Consider the following 19,487-nt stretch of genomic DNA (forward strand, 5'->3'; position numbering starts at 1 on the left):
AGCGTTCGATTCAGTGAATCGGGATGTCCTCTGGAGGATTCTTGGTCTTCGTGGGGTGCCACCAAAACTGATCGATCTGATGTCTGAACTCTACTCTGGTACTGAGAGTGCTGTGAAGTGTGGTGGTACCATCTCTGACTTATTTCCAGTTGTTACTGGAGTTCGTCAGGGATGTGTACTTGCCCCCACACTTTTCAGCACTTGTATGGACTGGATTCTAGGGAGGATGTCGGAGAGATCAAGTTGCGGTGCGTCATTTGGGAATGTCAAGATCTCGGACCTTGACTTTGCAGATGATGCAGTCATCTTTGCGGAGACTTTAGACATCCTCTTGGGGGCCCTCGAGGTGCTGAATGAGGAGTCTGAGCCGTTGGGATTACGGGTTTCTTGGGTCAAAACTAAGATCCAGGCTTTCGGTGACATCTTGGATGCTGCTGTCCTGTCTGTGTCTGTTTGTGGTGAGGATGTTGAGGTCGTGGAGAGATTCACTTACCTTGGCAGTGATATTCATGTCTATGCTGGCTGCGAGTCAGAGGTCAATAGACGTCTGGGTCGGGCCTGGGGAGTCATGGATTCACTGGATCATGGGGTGTGGCGCTGCCGGTACCTGTGCGGGAGGACGAAAGTCCAAGTCTTCAGGTCCTTGGTACTTCCAGTCTTGCTCTATGGGTGCGAGACTTGGACTCTGACCAAGGATCTGAGACGGAGACTTAATTCCTTTGGTACCAGGTCTCTTCGGAGAATCCTTGGCTATCGCTGGTCGGATTTTGTGTCCAACGAGCGGTTGCTGAGAGAGACTCGGATGAGATTTGTTACCTGCATAGTCCGTGAGCGTCAGTTGCGGCTGTATGGACATGTGGCTCGTTTTCCTGACTCTGATCCTGCTCACCAGATTCTCTCAGCGAGGGAGTCTCATGAGTGGAGGAGGCCAGTGGGTCGACCACGTGCCTTATGGTTGCAACAGGTTGACCATCATCTCAAGGAGATGGGGATGGCCAGACGAAGGCCCCTGGAGTACCGGCGGAAAGTGGACGCAGCGACGTGCTGTTCTGGCACATGCTCCCATACCTGACCTGACCTGATATTCATGTGACTACCTTCCTGGTGCAATGGTATTAATGCAAAACACAATGGAATCCACCTGAGACATCACTGGGAGACGAAAACCATGATCCTTCTCCAACATATCATCAATATGGATATTCTGATTTTTCTTATTCCTTGAACAAGGAAAAAGATCGAAGGGAAGGTTGAAAGGTTCAAATGGAAGGAGAAACTCTCAAATTTAACAATATGATAAAGGAAACATTGGAAGGATATGAATGAAACACTGCATAAACACGAGGAGAAAGGCACACAAAGCTAATAGATTATTCATTCGTTCATTTCATGTACAGAAGGAACGCCCAGTTTAACGTCCATCCAAGGATGGCACACACATTGATGAATCACCCTGTCTGTGAAACACCAGGTCCAGCATGACAGTTTATATCTGTGTCGGGATTCGAACCCAGGTCAGTGAATAAATGATAAAGAGCTGGTTGATTAAAATAAAAAAATTTACACAATTTAAATACGTGTCACTCACTCACATGGCAAAGCAGGTCGGAAGGTTTAAGCAAGCTATCCTATAAGCAATGGCATCCCAAAATAAAACGATGTCAGCACACTTTCTGAATTGAATGGACAAACTGGCCAAAGTGTAAGATGGATCCCAGAAAAATTTCCAGCCTGTGCTTGCACACAGTGCACAGCACGGAGCTAGCGCCAAGCACCCTGACAGCCTGACATTGCAGCTGCTCTAATTGCGGCGATTTTTCCAATTTGCATGCATTTGTTGGACGTACTTTTCAGGGAAGGCATAGTGCTTCCTGGTGCACATGATAAAACTGCAATTAGAAACCCATCCATTGTCCATCCCGAGAGTGACAATGGGTGGCGAGTCCTATTCATCATAGCTGCTGACTGGCTTTATTCATCAGGAGACCACCAGGGAACAAGGATCTGCCACAGAGCACTGGACTCTGTGAGAGAAAAGCACTGGTTACTTTATACTAGAATAACCTGCAGGCCTTCCCCAGCTTTTGTTTAAAAAAAATTCCTCCATATTTTCAACAGGCCAAAGCTGCTTGCTAAGGATCAAAAAGAAGCTCAGTATATTTGTAAAACCATCTTAGCTAATCTCCTGCCACACCATCCCAACCTGCCAAATTTTTGATAATTGAGTGGAGTTATCGGTAAAGCTATTGGTAACCGACAAACAGTGACCACTGGTCGACGAACACCACTTGTGACAAAATAAGAAACAATGGCTGAAATATCTCTTTTTTATTGTTTTTACTCTTGTGGTCATATTTGGGGGTCGACATAAACAAAAAAAAAGATGGTCGACGGTATTCAAAACCAAAATACATTTCAGAAAGGTCTTGGCTCGCTCTCATCAGAGATGAAAAAACAAAAAACAAAACAGCTGATTTTCTGTGTAGACATGATGACAAAAAAGGTTTATTCTGTGTTGGGCTGCTCGATTTTGTAATCACAGCAACACAAGTCAGAGTGCCATTTTGACTGCGTCATTACCCCGCACGTGCAGCACAAAGTGGGGTTAAGCAAGTTCACTCTGTTCGTCCATCGGTATATTTATATGATTGAGGAACGGCTGAATTTCAATTTGATGTTATATTTTGAACACTGTGAAACACGAAGCGGAACACGAAGCGGAACACGAAGCGGAACACAAAGCGGAACACAAAGCGGAATACAAAGCGGAACACAAAGCGGAACACAAAGCGGAACACAAAGCGGAACACAAAGCGGAACACAAAGCGGAACACGAAGCGGAACACGAAGCTGCAGTTTTGTACTGTTTTGACTCTGGATTTGGTAAATTGTATGGAATCTCGTCTTGAGCGAACATGCACACGCACACAGAGCAATAGGGTAATTATTTTACTCTGTCTGCCAGTCAAAGGGCAGTCAAAACAAAGGGCAGTTTATAGGGCAGTTTATAGGGCAGTCAAAAAGAAAATTTGAAAATTATTCCAAACAGGAAACTTGCTGTTTTTATGGACGTCATAAAGGACACAAACAACGGGTACGGATAACGAATGTAACGTGTTTGATAGGGTGGTGTAATTGACACTGCGTGAACGGCGGTAGACTTCAGAATAAATGGTTTGTTTTTGTTTTTTCTACAGCCTTTAGAACTTTTATTTTATTTAAATTGGATTATATATTTCAACTGTAGAACACAAATCGCCTTGTTTGCACATCCAAAAACTTCAGTTTAGTAGTGCCTGAGAAAATCGTTTACGCCATCTCAACCAATCAAATTCACTGGTAGAGATTACAGAACTGTAATTACTGTTCTGATGAAATTTGACAAAAACCAATGGGTCAGATAAAAAGAAGAAGAAGACTCCGCATTTATTACCGACCCCAATTGGCAGGAAATGTTCCCAACTGATACATTTGTTTTCTGGCTTAACGTGGTTGCCTCAGCCGTTCCTCTGGAACACGAAGATTGGACATGGGAATTTTGAAATGCTCGAAAGTTTGACCGACGTCGTCGTCGTCGTCGTCGTCGGTGGACAGGGATTGCTAAGAGTTCTTGAAAAATCCTCTTTCAAAGCCCTCTCAGTGCACTGAAGGAAGAGTTCACGTCCTACTTCGCTGATCTTCCTGAACTTAACACAAAGCTAATTCAAAATCCCTTTACAATTTGATGACCTGATGGTGTTTCTGTTGACGTGGTCGCGTGAAACCGGATTCTCGTCCTTCTGTGTACCGAAACATAAACTTTGAGCAAGACTGCAACTTCTTTTTCATTTCATGCACCACAAGGCTAGAGGGCAGAATCACTAGCTGAGGGCACGGCTGTACCACCGATGCAATGCCCCCTGCTGCTTCAGGCAATATTTGTAATTTGTTCAGGGTGCAGACAACATCTCAGTGACTCATCGCGAAGAGCACCATGGGATCTTTAATGTCCACCAAAGAATGCCGGCAGACAGGACACCCGTCTGACATCCGTCCAAGGGATGGCACATCAGGGTCTGGCGATTTATCGATATACCGATATTGGAAATTTGAATATACCGGTATACCAAAAAATTCAGTCTGGGGGAAAAAAATAAATAATAAAATCTATATATCACCAACAAATCGAAGAAAGGTGTTTACAATCCTTAAATACATCAAATATCCGAAAGAAAGAAAAACTTCAACTTCTTTACTGGTAAAGGAAGCTGCAAAACACAACTTCAAATTCGGCCAATACCGATACCGATGCCGATGCCGATTATAAAGTGGTAAATAATGACGCCATAGTACAGAGTGCACACATGAAGTGGACACACATGAAGCCGGATCGGTGCCGTGCTCGCAATTGACAGATTGATGTAATTGAGTGGATGTGAATCGATACATTTTAAATCCCTTCTCTAATCAATTGGTGCATCAAACGGCATAGTATCCTGTCATTTTTAAATGAATAATGAGCTCCTGTATGCTCATTCGATAAGCTATTGATGGATATAAAATTAAGCATTTCATACTCGTCTGGTCCTGTGAAAAGCAAGATTCATACAGTGCAGGGAGTCCCCAGGTTACAAGGGGATTCCGTTCCAAACAATCGTTCCTACGGTAAGTAAATCAATCCTACAATAAGCTAATGACTCAGTGTGATAAATGGTGAGATAAGCACACGAGTAGGGGCTACTTACCCAATGATTTAACAAGCTCAGCGGGAGACAAACCATTACCTGGTTACCCGTACTTGGATAGTTCAAAACAAGGAAAGTGGCACGTTTAAGAATTTTAATATTTAAAATCCACAAATCCCGGATTTGTTTTCAGAAAGATGAGTTTCTCTGCATTGTCAGATGAAAGTCTGCCTGTGCCGATTACCGATATCAATGTCTGCCTGTGCCGATTAGCGATACCGATATCAATGTCTGCCTGTGCCGATTACCGATACAGATATCAATGTCTGCCTATGCCGATTAGCGATATCGATACTGTACATGTCGTTACCACGTGTGCCAATCTCTGTGTGTATATAATATGTCGTCATCGCATGTACATGTCATCATCGCGTGTGCCAATTATAGCTGAGCAGCACACACACAGTCAGTAAGACCATACATTTTATTTAATGAGAAGCATGAGCATACTGTGTGTGTAAAATACACACATAGCATGCTCATGTAAAATGCACAGTGGCCTTACCAGCTGTCTCATTGCATGCACTGACCGCCACGCTGATTCGACTGCATGATATCCACGAATCATAGCTAAGAATGACGGCTCCAACAAACAAAGGATGTGCTTTATAGCCTGAACTCACAGGGTGATCCGGCATGATCGCTAAAAGTGCTATAGTGCGATGACAATATTTTACTGAGATATCTAGCCAAGCAATTGATTGCTACCTACGATGATCAATGGTCATCTGCTATTGTTTTTAGAACTTACCCAGCAAGAATAGAGTAAACGAAGGACAAAACTGAACCCCTTTTTACTCAGATATTTATCAACCAAATAATCTAATCACGAAAAAATTTGCCATAACTTGTGAAGATCAAGTGTATGTCTTGATTCAGTTCCATCTAACAGCTTGATTATAACTACCAAGTTTAGTGTATTTCTGCATAACTGCTTAGGAGGAGATAGCGTGACAGCCAGACAGACAGACAAAGCCGATTATTTTGTTTCCCCCCCCCCCCCGCCACTGTTTTTTTACAAAAAGCATGGGGATATTGAATTCTGGATAAGAAATTCCTTTTGCAGTGATCCACCATTCTAAAAGTAGTTATCCCATGCCTTTTAGAAGAAAAGAAAAAAACAACCGGGGAAATATTTTAATCGGGTCCGTCAGTCAGTCAGTCACGCTATCTCCTAAACTATTCGGTAGAATTCACCAAACTGGGTACACTACATGACCAAAAGTATGCAGACACCCCTTCTAATTAGTGGATTCGGCTATTTCAGCCAAACCCATTTCTGACAGGTGTATACAATCAAGCATACAGCCATACAATCTCCAGAGACAAACATTGGCAGTAGAATGGGCCGTACTGAAGAGCTCAGTGACTTTCAACGTGGCACCGTCATAGGATGTCACCTTTCCAGCAAGTCAGTTCATCAAATTTCTGCCCTGCTGGAGGTGCTCCGGTCAACTGTAAGTGCTGCTTTTGTGAAGTGGAAACGTCTAAGAGCAACAACAGCTCAGCCGCTAAGTGGTAGGCCACACAACCTCAGAACAGGATCGCCGAGTGCTGAAGCGTGTAGCGTGAAAAAAATCGTCTGTCATCGGTTCTATCACTCACTACCGAGTTCCAAACTCCCTCTCGAAGCAACGTCAGCACAAACACTGTTCATCGAGAGCTTCATGAAATGGGTTTCCATGGCCGAGCAGCCGCACACAAGCCGAAGATCACCATGTGCAATGCCAAGCGTTGGCTGGCGTGGTGTAAAGCTCACCGCCATTGGACTCTGGAGCAGTGGAAACGCGTTCTCTGGAGCGATGAATCACACTTCACCATCTGGCAATTCGACGGATGAATCTGAGTTTGGCGAATGCTAGGAGAACGCTACCTGCTCGAATGCATAGTGCCAACTGTAAAGTTTGGTGGAGGAGGATGAATAATGGTCTGGGGCTGTTTTTCATGGTTTGGACTAGACCCCTTAGTACCAGTGAAGGGAAATCTTAACACTACAGCATACGATGAAATTCTAGACAGTTCTGTGCTTCCAACTTTGTGACAACAGATTGGGGAAGGCCTTTTCCTGTTTCAGCATGACAATGCCCCCGTGCACAAAGCGAGGTCCACACAGAAATGGATTGTAAAGTTCGGTGTGGAAGAACTTGACTGGCCTGCACAAAACCATGACCTCAACCCCATCGAACACCTTTGGGATGAATAGGAACGCCGACTGTGAGCCAGACCTAAGGCCAAAAAAAAAAAAATGTTGCATTGGCGTAACCCGCCCGACCCTAAAAATTCCGCCGACCCTACGTTTTTTTTTTTGTTTTTTTGCTATCGATTTCAAGTATCTTGTTGATTGTGATCGCGATCGCAAAAACCCGGAAGTGTTTCGGACAGAACCCGCCGACAAAAAGGGTGGTACTCGAGCCGGGGGAGATTTTGGGAGGGATTTATTAGGATTTATTAAATTTTTGGATTTATTATCCAAAAATTTTGGGATTTATTAGGGAAAAAAAAAAAAAAAAAGATCCCGACCGACCTACCCTATTTTTCAGTGACCCGTTACGCCAATGCAACATTTTTTTTTTTTGGCCTAATCGCCCAACATCAGTGCCCGACCTCACTAATGTTCTTGTGACTGAATGGAAGCAAATCTCTGCAGCAATGTTCCAACATCTAGTGGAAAGCCTTCCCAGGACAGTGGAGGCTGTTATAGCAGCAAAGGGAGAACCAGCTCCATATTAATGCCCATGATTTTGGAATGAGATGTTGGACTAGCAGGTGTCCATATATTTTTGGCCAGGTAGTGCAGCTATGATCACCACATGGCACAAACTCAAAATTTGATATTGGGTCTTTCCCGGTAGAATTTTTTTGCCATCTTTCAAATTTGCTTTCAGTGGGTATCGTGCGGATTTGTAATGGCACGAGAAGTGTGCGTTAGATAACCGAGAAGAAAGGACCCAAAAGACCAAGGAGATCCAAAAGACCCTGAGGACCCAAAAGACCCTTGAAGACCCATTAAGACCCTTCAGACACCTTTAAATCCCTTCACCGGTTTGAAAATTTATACCCTTTATCCCTTTACAGCCCTTCAAATCTCTTTCAACCTTTTAGACCTTTACACCAGTCAGACCCCTTACACCCTTCAGACAGATTAGACAGCTTTACATCCTTGACCATGATGAGTTTTAGACCACTTGGACCTTTTTAAGCCTCTGCTGACAGTCGCTATAAGAGGCATTATGTTTTCGGGTTGTCCGTCCGAACGTCTGTCCTTGCTAATTTTCTCTGTTTTCTCTACAACAGCTTTTCCAATTCACACAAATTTTTCACCATACGAGCGACTACTCATGTAGAATGTTCTAATGATAATTACGTCCAACGTGGTGTGGCACGTATATTGGAAAATAGGAAAAATTTCGGACCTCTGCATATCTGAAACCACTCCATGGAAAAAATTGAAACTTGGCACATGTGAAGTACTCCCCATGGGAAACAAGGGTGACTTTTTTGATGATGTCACAGGTACCTTTGTTTTGATGTCATGACTGCACATGTCAAATGCTTGATCTGATCAGTAAAAAAAATTTTGAGGGTGATCTATTGATAAATTGTATTGGGGAGTGGGGGGGGGGAATTGATGAACTCTCAAAAATCCTGCAATGATAGTGAAAAAAAAATCTAACAAAACACACAACAGAATTATAACGTGGTGGTTACGGTTTAAAAGAAATCCATTAACAATGCACTGCCACTGACAAGCATGGTAACACTAGACATCATTCAGCAATGGTGTGCAAAGGACAATGTGGGGGAAAAGAGGTTCAGAGGGTCAGGACTCTTCAGGTTTCAAGAAAAAGGAATAGGTTCACATGCTGAATGTTTAAGAGGAGTTTGTCTTTTTTATATATACATATATATATATATATATATATATATATATATATATATATATATATATATATATATATATATATATATATATATATACACATATACACCTGCAGATATGAAAGATGACATGCCTGAATAAGTTCAAACAAACCAGACAATGGAAAACAATAATAACTCTCACCGGAATGTGTCGGCCTCCTCATCACTACCAAGAAGCAGGTCTTCGTTGAGCTCCTCGTCCACTGTGCCCAGATTTGCCTTGGTTACAGGATGCACAGAAATGTTGTTTTTAGTGAATGTTAAAAGCAGGACATCGTTAATGACATAATCACAAAAGAGAATGGTGGGAATGATAGGTGTGAATGATTGATGCGAAATGATAAGACAAGGAAAGACATTAATTTCTTATCATGCTATTTGACACATGTGGTCCTGGAGCTGATTTTCCAAAATGACCTAAATCCAACGTTAGCTGTACCCACCATCAATCTTGTGTTTCGCGATATTTTTGTCTGATTGAACCTACAAGTCGATAATTCAAAACACTACCCCCTTTCAAAAGTTCTCCGAACAACCCTAATTAAACTCTTTAACCGACACGGAGCATCGCCGATGTTGTGAAGAAAAAAAAAACAAATCGTAAAGCAGCTTTCTTGCTTGAGGAGTTGATATCTTGTGTTAAAAGTTTCTATGTCATCTCAGACAGTTGCAATGCACACCCTCTGGTCACACAGCGCCATGCCGTGCTTCAAGCACCCGGTCACCAGAGAGAATGGGTAAATTAGTAAAATCTGGGACAAGTTTTCCTTATCTTCAATTGATATTGCCCCGTCAGTTGCTACAATTTTGATTCAGCATAACTTACATTAATAATTTTTGTTTCAAATTAATCTTCCATCACCTAGTCTTTCAAACATCATACAGTGTGGTGATATTTTACCCCTTTATCAAAATGATGAACATTTTCGCCCCTCTACCCCTCAACAAAAGGTTTCACCAATAACCAGTGTGAGTTCCACACCATCGTACCAGTTTGCATATTCTGTCGTATGAGGATGATATATTGGCAAAAACTCTAAAATACGCTTCTGGCACTTTCCAAAATTGCTCTGACAGAGCTATTTAAAATACTGTGTGGATGCTGTTGTAAATCTTCTTACCCTGGCATACGTATCCGTTACAGGTTTGGCACGTAATACCAAGTGTTGGTGAAGTAGTGGTATTAAGGTTATACAGGAGCCGAGAAAATCCAACACACAGTTAACATGATAGACACCGGTGATGACAGCACTGCTGCCAAATCATCGCGAAACATCCGAGCACCAGCTATATTCACTTTGGCTACTTCATGGGATCCTCCGGAGGGAAAGCAACTCCCACCTTTCCATCGATGGGGAACGTTATCTACGTCATGGTTCCCGGCAACAGTTGGTCGATTGTATAAATTCACCGCAAAGTCATGGGAAACAATCTGCCGAGTTGCTGAACGGCGGAAGGATGATATATACTGTATATGACTATCTGAAAGACTACATCAATGGTGATAAACCTCTGCCAAAAGACCTCACTCGGTGAGTAAAACACAACTGTTCATGCATCTTATACTCTTGAAAAGACCATCAAGAGATATGAGAAGGCTCAAAACAAAACCACCATGACAGACGCTGGATTGTCATCACAAAGCAGTGGACTGACTTGATCAAGTACACCAACCAGTGATCGGTCAAAGTGCATAATTTGTCAGAAGAAGAAAAAAAACTCTCGTCAGACGGACGATGAAAAGAGTAAGTTCACTATCTTACTCTCACGTCAGCTGCCAAAAAATTGAGCTGTCAAAAGATCAAACAATCAGTGTCACCATAAACAAATATACCAAGACAAGCGGTGGCATAAATGGTTTGAGCTGGAATCCAGGTGCAGTTTTTAGGCGGATGTTACTGCTTACAGATCGTGCTAAATACGCCCATCAATGTCAAGAGCTGTCAGGTTTGCAGTCGACTAAACATAAGCAAACACACAAGGATGCAGGAAGAAAGCGTATGCGAGATGATGAGGAAGCTGTGTAACGGATAACTACCTTTGTTTGTAATTGGATCAACCCATTGAAATCTGATGAGCAGCTATGCCACGTGGCATCTGGGAACATTGCAACAGAAGATTAGGTCAGATCTCCTGTCTACACATGAGAAGGGGATGAATCCGTTTAGAAGATTCACCTCTGATCAGCTTGAAATTGGAAGAAAGAAAGATTTTTATGAACCCATACCTCAGCTGCAACTGAAGATGATGGCCCTTCAAAACATGGGTTGCCACATCAAAGGCAAATGTACTGAAGTCTACAAGATAAATGTTTGGACGCTTGCAAGTTATTCGTCAAAGCTGTTATCTTGTCATTGAAGAGGTTTCTGAAGTATTCTCTGGGATCCCATCCACTGTCAATTGCTTCAACCGATGGCAGTCCTGTGAAGACAGTGAAGTCTACAATCCTTAAAGTACTGGAGGGAGACATTGCCCCATTGACTAGTGTTCCTCCTCATTGCATCTGGATCGTTGATGCCATGGCTATACTCCCTACTCTGAAACTGCAGCCAACAGCACGTACTCCCAGCTAGCATCTCAGATGTTTAACAGCATCGCCAGAGCATCACCAGAGGCACAATTCCCATGCCCTCAAAGGGAAGAACAAAAACCAGCCCCTGGTGTTCTGGTGTGTAAATAGGAGAGTGTGGGTGACTGACACAATGTTCACCGATTGGCTAAAGAAATGCTTCGTCCACAAGGTGCAAAACTACCTGGTATTGAAGAATTTTGCATTCAAAGTTTTACATATCTTGGACAATGTGCCAGGACATCCAAAAAGAGTGCAGTTTGCACACCCCAACGTGAAGATTATCTTATTACTTCCAAACGCAACCTCCCTCCTCCAGCCGATGCACAAAAGTCTCATTACACCCACCGCACACTCAAGAGGTGACTGGACCAAATGGAAAGCGACTCTCGTTTGACAGTCAGGTTTGCTGGAAAAGCGACAACATCGCTGACTGCATTAATATTATTGAAGAATCCCTTAAAGAGATTAAGCCTACGACGTGGAATGCGTGTTGGAGAAAATTGTGGAGCGAGACAGTGCACGACCTCATGGGCCTCCCCTCGGTGAATGAAAACGTCCGGAGGGTTGTGAGGGTGGCACGTGATGTTGGAGGAGAGGGCTTTGAGGACATCCAAGAGGAAGGGGTGGAGGAACTCCTTCAATCTCATCAAAAGGAGTTAACAGAGAAGGATCTGGAAGAAGAACGACGCTCACGTGAAGAGAGTGATGATAAGGAGGAGGTTATGGTGCCAGATGCACAAACGACCAAGATGGTCGCCGAGGTATTACAAATGAGCAAGGCCCTGGCAGACAGGGTTTTTGCGATCGATACGTTCATGGAGGGGAGCATAAAATGTAAAAGGGAACAGGTCTGAAGACGACAATGGTTCACGAGCGGTATTTGACGTTGTAGATTATTTCAGAAGTCAAGGATGAGACAATGTGATAATGTTTGACCAAGTTATAAAAATGATCAACATGATGTGGTACGAGTGACAGGTTATTAGCTGCAAAATGTCGAAAACCCGGTTTCATTCAACAACTTTAAAAATTTGACCTTTGCATAACCTTGAAAGGTCACAAAACAATTTGGACATTAAAATAAGGAAACAGGATACGTGCTATAGCTTATTGGAGTTAGTTCGTCGAAAAAGGTCGAAAACCCGGTTCGATTCCCACAACTTTGAAAATTTGACCTTTGTGAACTTTAAAGGTCAAAGGTCAAGGATTATGACCTTTGGTGCAAAACTTCCTCTGGAACATTCCAGGAACAATATAATGTCAGATAGCCTATATGGCATTTCACACTCCTCGGATTAGCCATACTTTGATGAAATCAGCGTAAAAACAAACTTGAAGGGGGCGCCACGGACAAGGTGTTCGAGATAGAGCAAAATGGTTTCAAGACTTTAGGTGGGGAATGACCTCAAGATTATGCATAAAAAAATATTGTCATCCTAGCTCTCAAAATTTGGGCGGTCGTCTGATTTTTATGTCAAAATTCGAAATTTTCTAACTTCGTGACCTTGACCTTGACCTTGGGACGAAAATGAAAAAAAAAAAATCGAGCTCCGTGGGGCTATGCAGGTGCCATTGGGCTAACCAAATACCGAAACCCCTGCCAGATTGGACAAACCCATCGGAGAAGAAAATTTTTTATGTCAAAATTCGCAATTTTCTAAGTTCGTGACCTTGGGACGAAAGTGAAAAATCGAGCTCCGTGGGGCTATGCAGGTGCCATTGGACTAACCAAATACCGAAACCCCTGTCAGATTCGACAAACCCCCTAGGAGAAGATGCAAATTGAAATCGGCTACCCAATAAAAACACATTCTTTTTGGGCGTGGCTCCGCCCATAATGGGCGCGCCACACCCATTTTCAGGAAAACACAACTAGATCATGATACAAACCTCCCACCAAAATTTTGTCAGGATTGGATCAAAAGCCACAGAGCTATGCTCGGGAAAGACAGACAGACAGACAGACAGACAGACAGACAGACAGATAGACGCACAACAATAACAAATATAGTGGTCACTTATTTTTTTCGTGAAAATATTTTTTCGTGAACCAATTGGAGACTGCTATGCGGCGATAAAAAGAAACTTACAGGGGCCGCAAGCTAAAGCAAAGCAATCGACAATAACAGGCTTTTTTTTTACAAGGTTCGAAAGCACAACCACCACGACTACCACCAGCAGTGCTTCAACCAGCTCCTGATGATCCAAAACTATTGCAGGATTTACATCCACATTTTTCTCATCCCCACCCTTCCCCCTTTCCACTCACTCCTACAGCATCGTCATTACATCTGGAGCTTTTGTTTTCTATTTACGTCAGAGTGGTACATAATATTTTTAACCTCATACCTCACTGTTTTGAAAAATACCCTCCCATATTTTGGAATGTAAAAGTCTTGTGATTGACATTGACAGCAGCATCCAGAATATTTACCCTCACCCACCTCACTGTTTGGTAAAAAATCACCTCACCGTTTTGAAATTAATTACAAAGGTAAAAGTCTTCTGTTTTTATATATTATATTTTCATGTCTATTTTAATATAAACATGCTTGATGTTTATATATATATATATATATATATATATATATATATATATATATATATATATATATATATATATATATCTTACATGTTGATTTCAATTCTGATGTTTATTTCTGGCTGCTGTCGATCTTCCTCAATAATTTACTCGAAGTCCAGGAACAAAAAACCCCTTTCCCATTGGCCCTTGGTTTCACCAATCGTGGTTTTAACTATCGTGGAATTTTCCAGGAACCTAACTCCCATAATATTTGAGGGTTTACTGCACATCTACCCAACTCAATCCACCTAGTATTGTCATACCACGTCCACAACTTTTTGAAATAACGTGCATTATATCGTTTTTGGCCCCATCTCTCCAATGCTGAAGAATCACTTTAAAACGTCGTCTAATACCAAAATCTAATAATTTCGTCCTTGTCACACACCCAACCTGTCCACCAAAATTCATCCGAATCCATCCACAACTTTTTGAGATATTCTGCTCAGAGAGAAACAGATAGACAAGCCGGTAGGCGGCGATGGATCGCCGAGCATGGAAACAATAAGATGTAGAGCAAAATGGATGTCATATAGCGGATAGGGAATCACCTTAAGATTATGCATATCAAATCTCATCCAGTTCCATCTACTGATAACTACTCGGTATCCATTTGAATGAAAAGCACCGAAAATGCGGTTTGAAATCGGAAATCCCCAAGGTTCGAGGGGGTGCTGTGGGTGAACAAAGATCTAAATTGAAAATCCGGCTTGATCGTTTGTGCACAATGTATTCCAGACGATTAGTGTGAATTTTCAAGACCATCCGACCATAACCCTTGGAGGAGTAGCATTTGGCGCGAAGGCACCTCCAGCTCTCGCATATTATCGATTTTTGCATTAATTGACCTTTGACCCCTGACCTAAGCAAAATCGGTCAATATGTCCTGAGGCAAAGTTGTAGTACTCATTGAGTACCATGAACCTGCAAAGTTTCATTCGTATCGATTCAGAATGGTAGTACCAGGTCCCCTGGGTACAAAAGGAGCACTGACAGACAGCTTGGTCGCTGGGCCCCAAGGACAGACGCTCCCAAGTGGGGCGTTCTATGTCAAGTATACACATTTTTCAGCGAAATTTTGACACATCGTCATTGATTTCACTCTTTTTTGTGCAAGTGTTTGTATCCACGGTAAAAAACATTATGTGTCCATTTTCAGACCTGGGGTCCAATCAGGGCCCATTTTAGGGCCCCGCAAATTTGGGTGCCCCCGGTTGACCCACATTCTTCCAGTGGCCACATCACAGGTTGTGGTCCGATTTGGATGATCTTGGTATCAAAATGCTCGTAAAAGCGAGATCTTTCGAATCACGTAAAGTAAAATCACTCCGAAACAGTAATTCAAAAAGTTATAGTTTGGGGCGCCCTTTGACCTTGCCCCCCCCCAGCCAAACATTATATCAGAATGCAATACTCATGACGTTGTCTCAGTCCACCTCTTCCAAAGAATGCTCATTGAACACTTGCAATCTAGCTTTGGAAATGTAAAGAAACTTTACTATTTCTCAGACGGTTGCGCTGGCCAATATAAGAATTGCAAAGCCTTCATAAACCTATGTCGTCACAAATCAGAGTATGGTATTGAAGCAGAATGGCATTTTTTTGCCACAAGTCATGGCAAGGGCCCTTCAGATGGTGTGGGAGGTACAGTCAAACGAGAAGCAACACGTGAGAGCCTGCGTCGTCCTTACGACAGTCAAATTATTTCTCCAAAAGATATTTTCGCCTTTGCTGAAAATGGTTTGAATGAAATGAAGTTCGATTACGGGATCCAAGAGGCGTATGTCGAGGAAGAACGAAATCTGGAAGAAAGGTTAAAAACGGCCAAAACCATAGCTGGAACTCAAAAACTTCATGCTTTCATCCCTATTTCTGAAACTGCTCTTCACGTACGCGAATTCAGCCTTAGCGAGGAACACCGTATCGAGTCAGCTATTTCAAAATCTACATCAACTTTTAATGGGAAACTCTCAGGTTATGTCACAGTGCACTATTATATGATGGAAAATGGTGGCTTGCCTGCATCATGGAAGCCTTTCAGGACACTCATGAAGTGAAAGTGAATTTTCTTCATCCAAACGGGCCCACAAATAGTTTATTTTTTCCTGACATTGAAGATCACTGCATTTTAGAAATTTCTGATATACTTCTTTCCGTAGAACCAAAAACTGCTACAGGTAGAACCTATACAATCAGTAAAAAAGAAACGCAGCTGTCAAATAAAACATTGGTTGGCAAAAAATCTTGACTATAATATGCTAGGAAAAACTCTTACTCAAACTAGTATCGCTTCCAGTTCCTGCATGTGCATGTGGAAAATTTGTGTACAATATACTGATATAGTGTATTTGAAATTTTGTGTTCAAATATTGTGCTATGTATTGTGGCGTATTGTGTGTCCAGCACCCGAGACCGCGAACAATAAAACCATCATCACACTTTTTTTTTTTCTTTTTTTTTGTATACCTTGGTCGAGGCTCGTATGAGAGCGAACACACAACTCACAGCAAGGAGGCATGAGACAAGAGGGGTGGGAGTGGAAGGGACAAAACAGTGGGGAACAGACACAGGTGAACTGTGGAAGGGAGAGGGATGGGGATGGGACGGGGAACATGGCGAGGAGAAGATGGACATTACAGGGACTTTCAGGAAGGAAAGCAGAAGAATTGAAGGAAGTGGGCTTGGGTGGATTATCGGGGGTAGAAAAGATCGAGGATTTGGATGGGGGAAGATAAGAGGTGGTGGTGAACAGCTGTTTTGAAAGCCTGGAGGGAAGAATGGGAAAGAATAGAGTGAGGAAGTTTATTCCAAAGGCGGGAAAAAAGAGGAATGAAAGAGTGAAGATGAGCAGTGATTCGTGATTTTGGTAGTTTTACCAGAAGGGGATTGTTGGCGGACCTTGAGCGCCCTGTGGAAATGTGGTTGGGACAAATTGCAGAGAGAGCAGGGGGGGCAAGGCTGGAGAGGAGTCGGTAGAAGACAGAAAGACCACCGACTAACCTGCGGTGATTGAGTGAGAGGCCCAATGACTCAGCTTCATTGCGGGAGATGCCAATGATCTTAAATGCCCTGGTTTCGACAGCGTGAAGTCGAGAAAGGTGGGAGGCAGGAGCACCAGCCCAAAGGGGAGAGCAGTACTCCATCAGGCTACGGACAAAAGCTTTGTAAGTGGTCAGGAGCTCAAGAGGGCCGAGGAAGGACTTTGCACGACGGAGGATTCCCAGTCGGCGACTGGCTTTTGAGGCAAGGTTGGAAATGTGACTTTCCCAGGAAAGGTCATGGCAGATAGTGAGACCCAGAAGCTTGAAAGAAAAGACTTCTTCCAGAGGATTGTTGAGAAAGTGGATGGGGGGGTTTTGTAAACGGTCCTTTCGAAGAGACACAGTGAGAGTGTGAGATTTGTCTGGATTGAAAGACATGTTCCACGTGTTGGACCAGTTTGTGATTTTATCCAGATCTGCAGTGAGCGAAGAAGCTGCTGCTTGCCGGTCTGAGGGATGACAGATGGTACGGCAGAGGGTGGAGTCATCGGCAAAGAGAAATAGAGGATTTTCCCAGAGAGTCAGAGATCATTGATGAAAACCAGAAAAAGAACAGGGCCCAGAACTTGAACCCATTGAGATCCCATTTTCATTTATGCTGAGGTGTTGGAGTATATGAAGGGGAATTCTCACACGAAAAAAAATCGGGACCATTGGTTTGGCTGGGGAGCGGGGGCCCAAGGTCAAAGGGCGCCCCAAACTATAACTTTTTGAATTACTGTTTCGGAGTGATTTTACTTTACGCGATTCGAAAGATCTCGCTTTTACGAGCATTTTGATGCCAAGATCACCCAAATCGGACCACTACAACCTGTGATATGGGCACTGGAAGATTGTGGGTCAACTGGGGGTGCCCAAATCTGGGGGGGGGCCTAAAATGGGCCCCCAGGTCTGAAAATTAACACATAATGTTTTACCGTGGATACAAACACTTGCACAAAAAAAGAGTCAAATCTAAGACAATGTGTCAATTTCGCTGAAAAATGTGTACACTTGACATGGAACGCCCCACTAGGGAGCGTCTGTCCTGGGGGGCCCAGCGACCAAGTTGCCTGTCAGTGCTCCTTTTGTACTCAGGGGACCCCTTACTAGCATTCTGCGTTAGTTTTAGCCGTTCCGCTGTTCGGTTGAGCTCGCGTGATTTTTGTGGCATCTAATCTTTGTCACCGGTATTCCAGCAGCGAAATCTTCTGTCATTGTTTATACCGTGTTACAAGCTATATGAATAATATCAGAAACCTACTTGGGGCCGTTCCGCTGCCAGGTTGAGCTAGCGCCGATTATGCGAGATGGATATTGACCACAGAATGTCAACCCAGCAGCAGTGTCCCAGCAGAAGCACAGTTCTGAGGTGAGAATATCATCTGGCATCTTACCATGAGGACGGCAATTGTTCCCCTCTTCGGTTGAGCTAAGCCCCGCAGGCTCCCGGTATATAATGGCCCACGGCGGTCATAGCCCCTCCCTGCCTGGTTCCTGGGGCCGGAAGCGGTTTCATGCGCACATCCGGCACGACACATCATTCAGGATTGAAGATAGAGATATCGTTATGAGACCTAGCTATTAGACCCATGCAATGCACTTCGTCCCGTTAACCCACAAGACATGTGAGGGGAAGATCTGACTGCAAGAAGATGAATGAAATAACTGCCTGGGGTCACTGTATGTTGGGTGCCATTGCTTTAGAGGCATGCAGTTTTGCAGAACCACAATATATATATATATATATATATATATATATATATATATATATATATATATATATATATATATATATATATATATATATATATATATATATATTTTGTTACAGATCTGGAAACCATATGCATTCAAACAAACAGATGTCCCAAAGGTCAGTTATTCTGTTAAGTACATGTGAGACAGGTCCCTTCCTTTTGTCTAATGGGAGAATCAAAAACGTGTGTTGCGACTTTTTTTTTAGTTTGGTTATTAAATCTTCACATGCAACGAACAACCAACAACCATTCCATTCCCCCATCACGACCCACTACCCACCCGCTGTCTACAAACACTCTGACTTGCCAAGGCAGGGTCTTGCAGCTGTTCCTCGCCGCTTCCTCCAGCGTCCCAATTCAATCTGGCGGTGGGTCCTTTTTAGCGAGTCTGCAGTAGAGTGAACGGGTTTTTCCGGCCTGGCCGAAATCCTGCCCAGAAAGGGTGGACCCATGGAAGCCCCATCCAATCGGGGCGAACAGTGACGTCGGCTTCACCAAGGCCCCTCCCCTATCGAGAGGAAGATACAAAAATTACGGGTGGGGTTGCAAGGGTGTCGTGTTTTTTTGGGTTGCGCTGGAGTTCTTGAGTGGTTACGAGCAGTGGTTGCGAGGAGCTGCTACGAGTTCTTAGTTGTTTTTTTTTCTGTCACGAGGGTTGAGCAGAGGGTCATCGAGGGGGCGAATGAGTCTCTGCTGGGCCTCCACAAGAAAGGGCATAGCGACCCTGACCTCCCTCCGTGGACCCTGACTATTCACCACCCGAGCACCGCCACGAACCACGAGTCCCCCACATGTGACTGGGACCAGGCCGAATACCATTGGCAGGTGCCGCAGAACGGAGTACCCCCTTTCTCCGACGGCCAGGTACCCATCCGGACTCTGACCCCCCAGCTCGTCTCTCTCTCA

General features: G+C 43.5%; 1 protein-coding gene across 7 annotated transcripts in view; it reads right to left on the bottom strand.

The window, feature by feature from the left end:
- RBM33 (RNA binding motif protein 33) overlaps positions 1 to 19,487 on the bottom strand; it is a 138,744-nt gene that overhangs the window by 94,091 nt on the left and 25,166 nt on the right. For all 7 annotated transcript variants that reach the window (XM_085890548.1, XM_085890546.1, XM_085890545.1 and 4 more), the window contains exon 4: positions 8,788 to 8,864. In XM_085890548.1, coding sequence (XP_085746674.1) covers positions 8,788 to 8,864 — 77 coding nt within the window. The remainder of the gene's footprint in view (positions 1 to 8,787; positions 8,865 to 19,487) is intronic.

This window comes from Eptatretus burgeri, chromosome 8 (assembly GCF_056783735.1).
Source record: "Eptatretus burgeri isolate ZD-2024b chromosome 8, Ebu_testis_v1, whole genome shotgun sequence".
Classification (NCBI taxonomy): Eukaryota; Metazoa; Chordata; class Myxini; order Myxiniformes; family Myxinidae; genus Eptatretus; species Eptatretus burgeri.